Here is a 13348-nt window from a genome sequence, read left to right on the forward strand (position 1 = left end):
AAAATGTAATTTTAGTATCTAATTAAAAAGCATTATCAACAATTCTTAGTGAAGACTATTTTGAGTAAGTAATTCGTTATTTTTATACTCAGGGGTACTCAAATAAGACCTTTTCGTAATGCCTATGCAAATATATCAGCACATGTATAATGCAATCATGCAGCACTCCATATACTTAAAAGATTTTGATAGAGACAAGATTAAAATATATTACTCATGCAATAAGGCCTCATTGTAGAAACTGCATTTAATATGACAATACATTAAAAGTTTGGTTCGCTCTTCAAATACAAAAGATACTGAGAAACCAGTGCTGTCCAGGTACAAGTTATTGTCACACTGTTCACAAGAATGATTCACAGCTAATTACAGAAGCAATAAAGTATCAACACACCCAGTGTCAAAGGAATATTTTCTTGACCAGTTTGAATGTAAAAAGAACAGGACTTACTTTCTCCAGAGAGATGCACACAGACTAGTCTTAACCTATTGTCAAATACCAACTGAAAGCCCCTGTCAAATGCGATGTCCAAATACTCCAATTGTACTGTACTCGGAATATTTCTGTTGCAAAGATCTGCATTTGTCCTGGTACCCAAGAAGTAGTTTTGCAGTATTCTAGACAGCATATCTCTATCTAAGATGTTTTATACATATATAAGACTCCTCCAAATTATATAACTTCATCTTAATTTTAGCTTTGTTCATTATTGAGAATATTTGTTCTACAACTTTAACCAAAAAGAATTTATCTCAAGATTTCCACTACTTTCACAATATTCAGTCTTTTCACTGCCTTTCTTGGAAAAATATCCATAATGAACTTTATAGAAGTGTTCACATTTTCTGGAAGAACTGCTGCAAGATATCTTATCTGTCCTTATCTAACCACTTTAATTTCTTATTTTGGCCCTTCACCAACTTAATTCTTTATAGTAAATCAGTCTTAATTCAACTGCACAAACACACATTGAGCATAATTATGAAATACGCAGTCACTGAGGATTAGAGAAAAATCTTCAATTCATTAGATAGTGTCTTTTAAACAACTTGTTAGCAAATGAAGAGTTTTAAATTCCTGAAAGATTCATCTGGTTCATATCCTTTTTCAAAACAGTTACAATTATTTTCCAGCATAGCTAAACAAGGGACCAAATTTTAATCTCCCTATAAAAGAGAAAAAAGCACAGTGGCTGGCATTTTCTCCTTCCTTGAAAATTTACTACTGTTTTCTCAGAATTTCAATCTTTCTCGCAATTTTTGAAGTATTACTTCTACCCTAACTAGCACCATTGGCTTCCTTAAACCATTTATACCATTAAACCATTTGTCATTTTTATAACACTGTCCTTAAAATCAGAAGCATGTCCAGCAGTATTATCTCAGACAATGCTTGACTGAAGAACAGGATTTTCAGTAAAGCTAACTCCACTCTCTTTCCTTCCAGCACCTGATCCAGATATCATTTGCATCTCATTCTCACACTAAAAATCAAGGGAGACATACTATGCTGGTTGAAAATCCATCACTTATCTCCTTATACCAGCTTACCTGAGTCAGTCTGCTACATTTGAACCATTAGGTGCTTGTTAACACAGGGCATTGAAGGAAGTGCCTATGTCGCACCTGACAGGTCTTAAGAGTCCTTTTGTACACAAATTAGTTAATTAGAACTAAGGAAATAACTTACAGGAAACAGTAAAACAGTTCATAGAAGTGTCTGTGAACAAGTGGCAGAACTAATACAATTCAAAATAAGTATTATCCTTGACTAACTAGTCTTTCTCATGTTACTGATCAATGAGCAAAGTATCCATATAATGATGTAAATTAAGACAAAGTAATGAACTATAATCATGAATTCAGATAAACAGAGAACAAGAAGATGATAGTTTGTGTACCTATATTCACATGAAGCATTACAGCAGAAACACTAACAAGAGAGGAATGATAATAGGGAGGAAATAGGGTGTGTTGCTAGAACTACATAGAGGATGAACAAGTCACTCACCTGAACATAAAGCTCCCTGAGTTCAAACTGAAATTTCTTGGGATCTGTGGTTATCGTCACCGGACCAATTCCTGGGATAGGAAAAAAAAAAAAAAAAAAAAGTAATATGAGGAAGACACAAAGCAATCAAAAGCAATCAAGAGAATTTCAGCTGAAGAGGTAATGATTTTTCAGACTGATAAAATCTGAAAGAAAAAAAAAAACAGTATTAAAAACAGAAAGGAGGACTCAAAATATTCAGCACTGAGATCTATGGTTCCAAACCTAGTGACTCCAATGTCACTCCAGAATTACCAGCTTCTGAGTGTCATAAGCATTTACAGGCACATAGCATGTTCTGTGTTGTTTCTCTCACACACATTTACTTATATCCATCACTACACTGCTCTCACTAATTAGAAGGGAACAAAAGCCCCCAAAAGTGGCTGCACCAGAAAATAATGAAATTTACCTACATAACTGTTTCTGGAAAACGTGAAGAGGTATCAAATGTGATTGTAACTAGCTGCTTTTCCTGAGGCTGCTATTTCTTAACAGTTTATCTCAGTCTATCTTGGCACTCATGCCCTTCATTCTTCACCCATCCTTCACCCATCCATCTTCACCTGCTGCTGCTACTGGCACAAGGACAGGACATTCATTGACCTGGGTCAAGGTGCTGTGCCAAGCATGAACAAATAAGCAACTCCCATTGCTAAGTCTACTATAATCACACATGAATTTACTTGGGGGTTGTAACTGTGAATGCCCTTGCATTTCCTAGAATATGAAAGCATCTTGATGTTTTCTGGTAGGGTTTTTATTTCAGCTATTTTCTTGTGAATGTTATTTACTAACCAAGTAGAAATGCCTCGCTGTCACCAGACAAGTCATTGTAAGGACTTCCCCACATGTTCACACTGCCATTCCCCTTCTCAGCCTGGTACCATCCTCCTCCTTTGCGTGTTCCTTACAGCATATGCCTGTAACAAAGCTACCTCCAAAGTGTTCTGCTTATCCCTGCCAGCCATTGTTCAAAAGCATAGAATAGAATGAGTTTTATACTCCATTACTCCCTGTACATGCTCCATTACTCCCTGTCCATGTAAGGATTACATTTTTCAATTCTAGAGGAGCAAATCCTTTGGAAAGTCTTTCTTTCCCCATAATACACAGATACGAAAAATAACACTACTTCAGCTTAGCTAAAACAGCCCATCCAGTGCTGTGCCTGAGCTGTGCCTTTCTCTCTAGGCAGCAGGGTGTGGATGCCAAGTGTAGGCCCTGCCAGTAGGCCACGGGATCACACCCAGGTGCTGGCTGCCCTCTGTTGTGAGCTCGGTGACCAGCACAGCCTGGGAACAGCATCCAGCCACAGCTCAGGATGGGGCCTCGGAAGCACAAGGCTGCAAAAGGAAGCCAGAATGAGTGGTGTCATGGAGAGCTGCCAGAACTGAGAGCCCAGCAGAACGACAGTTGCTCCAACCAGCTCTGCAGCTGTGGGCAAACAAGGCCCCAGGAAGGGCTACTTCACCTCTCTCTCAGTGAAGCTGAGATCCTTCTAAGGGAGGAACAGTGGCAGCACCAAGTAAGTCCCAGCACAAAAGAGCTTCCCCATCCTCTCAGAGCCAGCTCTCCCCTGATGGCTGCCAGGAGTAATACTCCTGACTTCAAGCAGACTGCTTGTGTTTCAGGCAAAACAACAGCTAGAGTCTGACACCACACAAACTGGTTCCTATGTGTAGAAGGCATCTGGAAAGGCAGCACCACACAACTCCGGGCTGCTGTCACATCTCCTGGCCACAGGGTCTGATGACACAGTTGGAAGAAGGCTATTCAGTACTCTTCACTCATAACTTAGGGAAGCACCACTCAAGGTATGAACTGTAATGTTACTGGCTCTCAACCATCCAAATGCCTGTAACTTGGACCAAAAGCCCAGCATCAGCTGTTTCTTGTCCACAATCATGCTGCCATTGAGCCTGTGTGACCTGCTTGCTTGTCAGGAGGGCTCAAACAGCTTTCAAGTTTTCTTTTCTCCTCACTCTGCTATACTCAAGCATATACCCTCAGAGACTGTCTCCTAAACACAGGTGAAGACAGGCCTTCAAATCGCTCAGAACAAGCAAGAGTGAGAAGACAGCTACAGGTGCTTTCATTTCACATGCCAGCCAGGAACCATCTCCAGAAAGGACCCTAAGAAAGAATGGTAAGTCCACTCATATAGCACCATGAAAACTCTTAGAAAAAGTGAAATGAGCAATACAGCAAGATCTCTGGCAACTATAATGTTCAAATCAAGTTACAGCTGTCAGTCCTGAGGCAGCTCTGAAGAATGAACAAACAGAGGCAACATGACTGAGACATGACTGCTGAACTACACTGGTGTGAAAAAAATATCAGACCACAACAGAGAATTCTCCTAGCACTCAAAGGTGCTAGCCACGCAGGACGAGTATGCAGGCAGGGGTGCTGAAGGAATTTAAGGGGTTTAAAAGCAATCAACCCCCATGGTGCAAGTTCTCCTTGTGTAAGGAGAACAACTTCTTCCCCCAAAAATATGGAAAAGCTTTGTGGAGTTAAATTAAGACATGAAAGAAACACACTATTTTATGTTAACATGCTTGTAACTGCTATAGGCATAAAAAGATTCATGTATAGGCATTCAGAACAGTTTATAGTGTTTATATGAAAGCACAGTTTTGTTCTGTGCATTGTCCTGGTGGATGAGAATCTGGTCATGAGCCAGTAGTGTGCTCTCGCAGCCCAGAAGGCCAACTATATTCTGGGCTGCATGGTATCCTGGGCTCCATCATGAGAGGGGTGGCCAGCAGGGACAGGGAGGTGATTGTCCCCCTCTGCTCTGCCCTTGTGAGGTCCTATCTGGAGTACTGAGTCCAGGTATGGAGCCCCCAGTACAAGAAAGACAGAGAGCTGTTGGAGAGGGTCCACAGGAGGGCCACAAAGATGATCAGGGGGCTGGAGTACCTCCCCTACGAAGACAGGCTGATGGAGCTGGGCTTATACAGCCTGGAGAAGAAAAGGCTGCGGGGTGACCTCATTGCAGCCTTTCAGTACCTGAAGGGAGCCTATAAACAGGAAGGGGGTAAACTCTTTGAAAGGGTAGATAACAGCAAGACAAGGGGGAATGGTTTTAAGTTGAAAGAGGGAAGATTTAGGTTGGATGTCAGGGGGAAGTTCTTTACTATGAGAGTGGTGAGGTGCTGGAACAGGCTGCCCAGAGAGGTTGTGGATGCCTCATCCCTGGAGGTGTTCAAGGCCATGTTGGATGGGGCCTTGGGCAACCTGGTCTAGTAAATGGGGAGGTTGGTGGCCCTGCCCGGCAGGGGAGTTGGAGCTTGATGATCCTTGAGATCCCTTCCAACCCAGGCCATTCTGTGATTGTCCCCCTCTGCTCAGCTCCTGTGAGGCCCCGTCTGGAGTCAAGCACAAGAAAGATGCATAGCTCTTGGAACAGGTCCAGAGGAGAGCCACTAAGAAGATCAGAGGGCTGAAGCACCTCTCCTATGAAGAAAGGTTGAGGGAACTGGGTTTGTTTAGCTTGGAGAAGGCTCCACGGAGACCCCACTGTGGCCTTCCAATACTTGAAGCGAGCATATAAAAAGAAGGGGGAATGATTGCTTACATGAGCTGATAGTAATAGCATAAGGGGGAATGGTTTTAAACTAAGACAGGAAAGATTTAGGTTAGATATTAGGAGGAAGTTTTTCACACAGGGTGGTGACACACTGGAACAGGTTGTCCAAGGAGGTTGTGGATGCCCCATCCCTGGAGGCATTTGAAGCCAGGCTGGATGTGGCTCTGGGCAGCCTGGTCTGGTGATTGGCGACCCTGCACATGGCAGGGGGATTGAAACTGGATGATCTTTGAGGTCCTTTTCAACCCAGGCCATTCTATGAGTAGCAAGCACCTTGGGAAAGCCACAAACTACCTACCATGACACATACTCATAATTATTGCAAAGGCTGTTTGAAAATTTGGCAGTCCCTTAATCCTGACCATGTAAGACATCTATACTAAATATCTGTTTTAGATGAATGTATTAGGACAATCTAGCAGGGGAATACAGGAGCCATTTACCTACTTCCATCAATTCAGAACACTGAATTTGTTTGTTCTGGAAGGAAAACAATGCTGATACCTAGCAGCAGAAGGAATTTCAGCAGAGATGCCAAATCATGTGGAGTTCCTCCAGACATAGAAACCCTTAGTCTAATTCAGAGCAAGAACATCTCTCTCAAATATCCAGAATTAAAAACAACTGAACAAACATCAAAACCAAGCAAAGACGGAACCCTGTACCTCTGGATGCCTTCCAAAAAAAGGAATAAACTTCAGATTTAGTACCCTATGAATTGGAGTGGGGGAGCACAACAGCAAAAACACCCTGACCTTTAATACCCAATGCAATTACAACTACCATTTACTAATTCTTGTTTGGCTACACAGCAGTGTTACTCCCATTCTAACTAGTTTGCTGGTATAATGTCAGTCATACAGATTATAAAATCTTGCATCTTTGGAAGTGTAACCCTTTGTAGCCTAGAACTGTACAGGTCCAAGGGGAGTCTTAAGTACTGAACTCATTATAGACAGATGACACATAACCCAGACATTCAGCACTGCTGAATTCACTCTAGGTCTACTCTCCTGCTCTGTCTCAGCCTTACAGTCACTCATCCAAAAGCTCTAGGGTAAGATTTGACAACAAACAGCATGCAGTGTGCAAGGAACAGAATATGAAAAAATGGGGGTGGAGATCACCCACAGGGTGTAGTTAACATACATTCATCTCATGAGTAAGGCAGAACTTCAGTACTTCCCATCCTGTTTCTCCATCCAAGTGATGCTTCTTAGTTATGTCAATTTTGAGTTTTTAGAGCAGCAGACTAATAAACATTTCAAATACACACACATATACACTCCCCAGATATATATACCATTATTTTTGCATCAGATCCATCTCCCAGTCTTTTTTCCTGGACAGAATCTCACACATTTGTCCCACTAGTTTTAAAGATGACACAGGATTGGGATTGATCACCTATGATAGTTATGACGCCTAAACCAGAACTGATGCTCAAAAAAACTGAAGTGCAATTATTCCTTAAAAACTATTTTCCAGCAGTGGTGTGCATTAAGTTTTATCTGGTGAAAGAATATGACTTGTTTCGTCAAACTTCCTTTTCTGCATTCAATCAATTGTAAGGCTCTGCCTGTAATTCTGAAAGCCTTTATGAGTCACTGCTTGCCAAGGATAACAAAAATAATGATAGAGTTACTCTTAATAAGCCCCCAGCCAGCTGGCTGTTCTAGGGGCACATAAGCAGAAACCCTTAATTTCTGAAGAGCAAATTGGGTGCTACATGTCAGGACTTCATGCAGCTGCAATCCACACGCAACCTGCCATCAGAGGTCACAGAATCACAGATCTGTAGGAGTTAGAAGGGACCTCTGAAGATCATCTAGCCCACCCAGTGTTCCACTGTGGTGCATCTTCGGTTTTCCAACTCTGCAGTGACATGTCAAGAAGGCAACTAAAGAAAAGAAATACTTCTAATTGCAATCTCTCAAATTATAGTGAACATTCTTCTCTCTCAAACAGCTGACTTAGAAGCAGATTTAAATGTTACTTTAATTAAAATGCTCCTTCAGTTTTAACCAGCTATGACTTTCTATTGTAGATCACCAAATCCAAGCATCTGACTGAAAATGTAAGTTAAGCTAACCACTCTCAAGAGGGAATTAAAAAAGCTTGGCTCCTTCAGGTTTCTTTCCAGTTATGTCCCCCTGTGCCTCCATTCCTTTTAGCTTTCAGGCTCTAAACTGGATGTAATCATACTCATGTTTAAAATGTCCAAGAACTGCAGTGAACAACTTTTATCAGATTCTTAACAAGGCAGAAAAGAAGACAAACCAACCCAGCAACCTCACATTAGATGAGCAACCTTAATGCAGTCACCCCTCCTTCCTTCCCACCTTCCCCCCCTTTTTTTTAATTAGGTTTTCAGCCTCCTGACTTATCACTATTAACTTTAACATGCAACTTCAACTTCAGAAGACTACTGACTGGAAGAAGACTGTTTGCACATGCAGCTTTTTTGCTTCCCTTGGATAATCAAACAAAAGCCAGGCAAACAGCCCATGCATACTGTAAGTCACTGCCACCAGTGTGACACTGTGAAGCATTTCTGCAGCTTCATCCTCACTTCACTGATGAGGACAGTATTCACCCTTGCACATCTCACTCTTCACCATCTACCTTGGTGCAGCAGCCAAAGTATGGATGAGATCAAAGATCCAGGAGAGGTTCTGCTAAAAAATGTGCCCTAAGTGGCATATGTGCATTAGCATTTCCCATTCTTACAACATCTAGGAGCTTTGTGGGTGTTTTGTTGATGATTTAGTGCGGTTTTTTGTTGTTGTTGTGTTTCTTTTGTGTTGTTTTATTTTAAAGGAAAATATCAATGGTTAAAAAAAAAAACAAAACCTATATATATGTTCTTGTTTCTTGTAAAAAGAAAGCTAGCTTGGAGATCTCCAGTGGCTAAAATATAATATTATCTTTTGTCAGCACTAAATTCAGTTTATAGGCCTTCAGTGTAGTTTTTCAGAAGTTTTTTGCTTTGTTTTGTTTTTACCATATGGCATTGCAAAGAAAAATTAGGTGCTAATTTGCCTAGCATAGTAACAATAAGAATAGTGTTTACTCTCCTAAGAATTACAGTAATAAAACAGGATATGCAGAATAGCCTCATCTTCTACATAGAGACTGTTAAAATTAATTTGGGTTTGTTACCAATTCTCTACTCAGAAAAGTCTTCCAGTTCCTCAGGCGCCTAGCATTGGTGGCACTAGATCGTGCTCACTGTGGAACTACCAATGGAAAACCTATTCCCTCATGCTGAAAATAAAGACAAGAAAGCCTGAATTAGGTCTCCAGGATGATTTCTGCTCTAAGGAAATAATCTACTTATATATCCCCTCTGGTGTAAGCAAGATTTTGTCTGCTGCTAGCACACACACACAAAAACAAAACACACACACACACACAAAAAAAAAAAAAACAGGAAAACAGATTAGAACCCTTTACATTATGTGGTTAAAATTCAAAGCAATGCCAGAGGCTCTCATGTGCCTGAACTGTAAAAAATCTGGCATGAGGCAAGTTTTTTCTTCCTGAGGACAAAGGGGCATACAGAGCCCTGGCATCTGCAGGGAGCTCACCTTCCTCCTCCGCTCCACAGCTGCTTGAGCAGCTCTGGAAGTCTGCTCTCACCAAAGGCCGGCAGCCAGAATTTCTCAAGTGCCTTTGGCCATCCCTAGCAAACTCTCAATGAATGCCTAAATTACAGAACGCACCAACAGCTGACAACTCAGCCAGCAGTCCCTGAGAGAAGCCAGAGGACATGAAGAGCCATGGAGATTATCGAGCCCAATGGTCCCCTGCACTGAGGCCCTGAGCCATTCCAGGGAACTAAGTCCACAGAGAACTACTGCCCATGCTCTTCTCAAGCATCTCTTCTGTGCATGAAGGCTTTATATCTGGGACTTAATTCTCATATTTCCAAGAGTACAGAAGTTTGTGATACTTCTTCTCTTTTCTGATAACAACTAAAAAAAAAAAAAAAAGCATTTATTGACTCTATCCAGCATGAAAGCCCTGCAAGGACTTGCTTCCTTGAGCCTACAGCAAAGGCCAAGCAGCTGACAAGAGCTGCAACCACTGCTGCCTCACTGTTTGGCATGGGAGAGGCAGCACTTACTGACACTGGCCCATGCACAGCTCCCAGAGAACATCTGAAAAGTTCATCAGATGGTTTTATTTATTTCCCCTTGTTAACAACAATCTGAACCGAGTAAAATATCGTTCACAATGCTCTTTAAATTCTTTCTGCAGACTGAACTCCAGTACAGTCCAGGCCTATTTGTATCTCATCTCTTGGTCTGTGTATTTTCGCAAGACTCTTTCAACACTTGCAACAGCACTAGATAAATAGCTTACGCTGAAGAGTAAGGCAGGAATGAGTGTAACTACACGCTTTATAGCGTTATTTTGTGATTAATAACCTGAACACGTTGAAGTAAAAATCAAGCAGTCTTTAAAACTCAGTTTTTAATTCTAGATTTACACTTGGCATCACATTACACAACTAATTTCCTTGCTGCAACATCTCAGGAAGCTTCACTCCGAGCAGCTGCAAGCACCAGCCAGGGCACTGCTGGCTGCTGCAAGTCCCCATCAGGATGCTTCCTCTGCTGCTTCCCACCACATTCCCTGATTGTGTCTCCACTAGCAGGGGTCCACAGGCTGACTGGCCAGTAGAGTCACAGTTTCTCTTTTTTCTCCACAGTTTGAACTCAGTTACAAGGTCTGATTGAAAGCCTCTACTGCTTGAAAGATTATACTCACTGGCTGCTTCCTTCAAAGAGACTTGGAAGAAACTGTCTACCTTTTATCATGAGACAATGAAAACTGGAGAAGCAACCCTGAAGCTATAGTCACATGGCTTCCATGAAGTGCACAGAAGAATTTATGCACTCAGCACACACATCCACACAAAAACAGACAGCATGAGCAGAGTCACCAACAGCAGCTTGAGCATCCAGAGAGCAGGACAGCACAGCACTGCTCTTCAGCAATGGCAAATACTCCATGTTCATGCTGCGTGGAACAGAGTGACAGGGCAAGCCAGGAACTGTACCGATCATGTGTAATTATAGCCAGTTATTAATAAACTGAGAGCCCATGTTTTCTTTCAAGAGTTACTTTCTGCGTGTTACGGAGACCTCAAAACTAACAAGTTGGTGCTTAAAGATGTTGGAGATCCCAGAAACAAGGACTTCCCAGAGCATGTTACCATATTAGTAACTATACTGTAACAGGCTTATGTTCTTTTACAGTGCCTTCACATGGTTAAAAAATAAAAACAAAAAATTGATGTAATATTGTGTCAGATTTAATCTGGTCCATAGGAGTGTCTTTAACAAGAATTAAACAATCTCAGACAAGGCGGAACTGCAGAAGATTGACCTAAAAGACATTTGGATGCCAGGCACAATCCTTGAAAAGCTATTTAAATAAGTTTTGCCTCCTTACACTCTGGCTACTGTCAATAAACACAATGAACCAATTAGCCCTAATGAGAGAGAAAAGATAGGACTGTAACCACAGATCTAACTACACCTATATAATTAAAACTCAACTAGCTTTTCCTTAGTGTTCATACCAAGGAACTTGTTTCTCAAAAGATCACAGAGCAAAAGCCTTCCTTTAGAAAATTCCAGGAGAATGACAATGAGGTTCTACAAGGTGATGTCCTGCATGAGTATACATCTGTGTGCACATACACATGCATGAACACCAGCATTTCCGTACTGTGGACTGTTTCATGATGAATCCAATTGCCATCTTTTGAGAATGGAGATTTTCAAGCACAACCAAAAGAAAGTACTCTGAGATCTGCACCTGGAAGAAATTAGTGTCACATTTAGTACACATCTTTTATTTTGCATGTAAGTTTACTTTTACCAATTTTTTTTTTTTTTTTTTTTTTTTTTTTAGTACAATAAATGTACCTGAATTCTTTAAGCCAACGACAAAGTTTTCATTGATTTCAGTTAGAATCAGACTAGGCTCCCAGTGAGTCTCATGCTACAAAATGAATTGCTAAAGGATAATTAGTGTAAGACTATTAGAAACCCAAACTGCTTCCTTTTAGTCATTATAAATGTAAATTCAAGTTCTCATTCTAAATAAACCTCCACTTCACAAAGCTAACCCATCTGTAGCTGGCAGAACATCAAATTTTATGGTAAATACCACCACCTGCATACATTGCTTATTTCCTCTGACAGCACTCAGTTGCTAGCATTATTGTAACCACAGCACAGTGCTGGGATACAGCTGGGAATAAAGAAGCACTAGTTCTCTTAAGTGAAAGCATCTACTTGAAGATTTTCAGTAAATGTCAGTTATTGGTGTACCACATTAACGTCAATCTTTTTATACTTTTAAACATACTATTGAGAGGGAAGACTATGTAGATATTTTATTTTCTACTTCACAGACACTCACTATCACTAGTGAGGCTGTGTTGCACAAGAAGGTGATGGGAAAAAGCTGCAGAAAGCATGACTGCAAAACTGATCATCTAACAGAGCCAATCCATGGGAAAAAAAAAGTTACTGGACTATTTTAACTCCATTTTTGAAAATATGTGGTTTGGATTGAAAAGACTTAAAAAGGATTTAGCAAGTATTTGAAGGCCAGCTAAACCTCTCAAAACCTTTATCAGAGCACGGTTCACTTTAGTAGCTGTCAAATCAGATGGAAGCAGCTCTCTCCTGTCCCTTAGCTTTTGCCTGTATTATGTGCAACTGTGTAATTTTTCTAAAGGCACCAACAATTTCAAGCAGCAGAAATCAATCAGGAAGGAATCCACATATCATAGAATTAGGCAGAGCAGAGCCTGAGAGGCTTGAACAGCCACCATAACCCCAGGGAAGGGATTTCCATGGTCAGGTTGAGGAGTTTCGCCACAGCTGCCTGCACACCTTGGTGGCGACAATGGTGCCCTGTCTCCTTCCTTCCCATGGCACAAAGCAGTGAACGTGCCTTCTGATGCAGCCCCTGATCCCTTCCAAAGCTCACGCTGGACTAGTAGCACGCAAAGACCTGGTGGCAGAGATGGAGACTGCTCAGAGGTAACCAGCCATACCCCAGCACCTGCTGGGAGCCATGTCACAGCCATGTCACAGCCATATGAGCAGCAAAATGGTCTTTGCCTAGCTCCACAATACTGCACTGATTTCACACTTTTTATTTGGGGGAATGATTAAAGAAGTGGAATTTGTCCCCACAACAGTGTCTGAGAATGTCTGTTAAACAGCCTTGTGGCACAGAAGTCTCCAATCCCAAACATGCTGCCAATGCTGGTCATGCTGGAAAGAACATCTGCAAGTTTACTGACATTATGTATACTCCATGGTACCTGAGCAGTCTTCTACATCAAGTTCAGTTACCATTTCAGCTGACAGCCATTTAGTGCACAGAACTGAGATCTCTGACAGCAAGACACTACCAAGTAACAACATAATTTTAAAAAAATATAGTAAGACTAGAAGAGAAGCAAATCTGGAATAGCCTAGCACATTTGTTCAGAAAGCAATTCCCATTTGCTTCTCCAGCTGTGAAACACAGCAGTTCTGGGGTTTCATCACCCACATCCATAATGCAAACTGTACTTGCAAGTAACTTCAGTGGTAGCTGGCCCCACTCTGGAGTCCCCATTCTACATCCTGATTACTTTCTTTCTCATCTAAAATCTATCTCTT

General features: G+C 41.4%; 1 protein-coding gene across 25 annotated transcripts in view; it reads right to left on the reverse strand.

The window, feature by feature from the left end:
• HMCN1 (hemicentin 1) overlaps positions 1 to 13348 on the reverse strand; it is a 281366-nt gene that overhangs the window by 161405 nt on the left and 106613 nt on the right. For all 25 annotated transcript variants that reach the window (XR_003076395.3, XR_005861916.2, XM_046944923.1 and 22 more), the window contains one exon: positions 2012 to 2082. Coding sequence is in view for 22 of the 25 variants with exons in the window: in XM_025153031.3 (XP_025008799.2) it covers positions 2012 to 2082 (71 nt within the window). In the remaining 3 variants the exon portion in view is untranslated. The remainder of the gene's footprint in view (positions 1 to 2011; positions 2083 to 13348) is intronic.

The sequence above is a fragment of the Gallus gallus genome, chromosome 8 (assembly GCF_016699485.2).
Source record: "Gallus gallus isolate bGalGal1 chromosome 8, bGalGal1.mat.broiler.GRCg7b, whole genome shotgun sequence".
Lineage (NCBI taxonomy): Eukaryota > Metazoa > Chordata > Aves > Galliformes > Phasianidae > Gallus > Gallus gallus.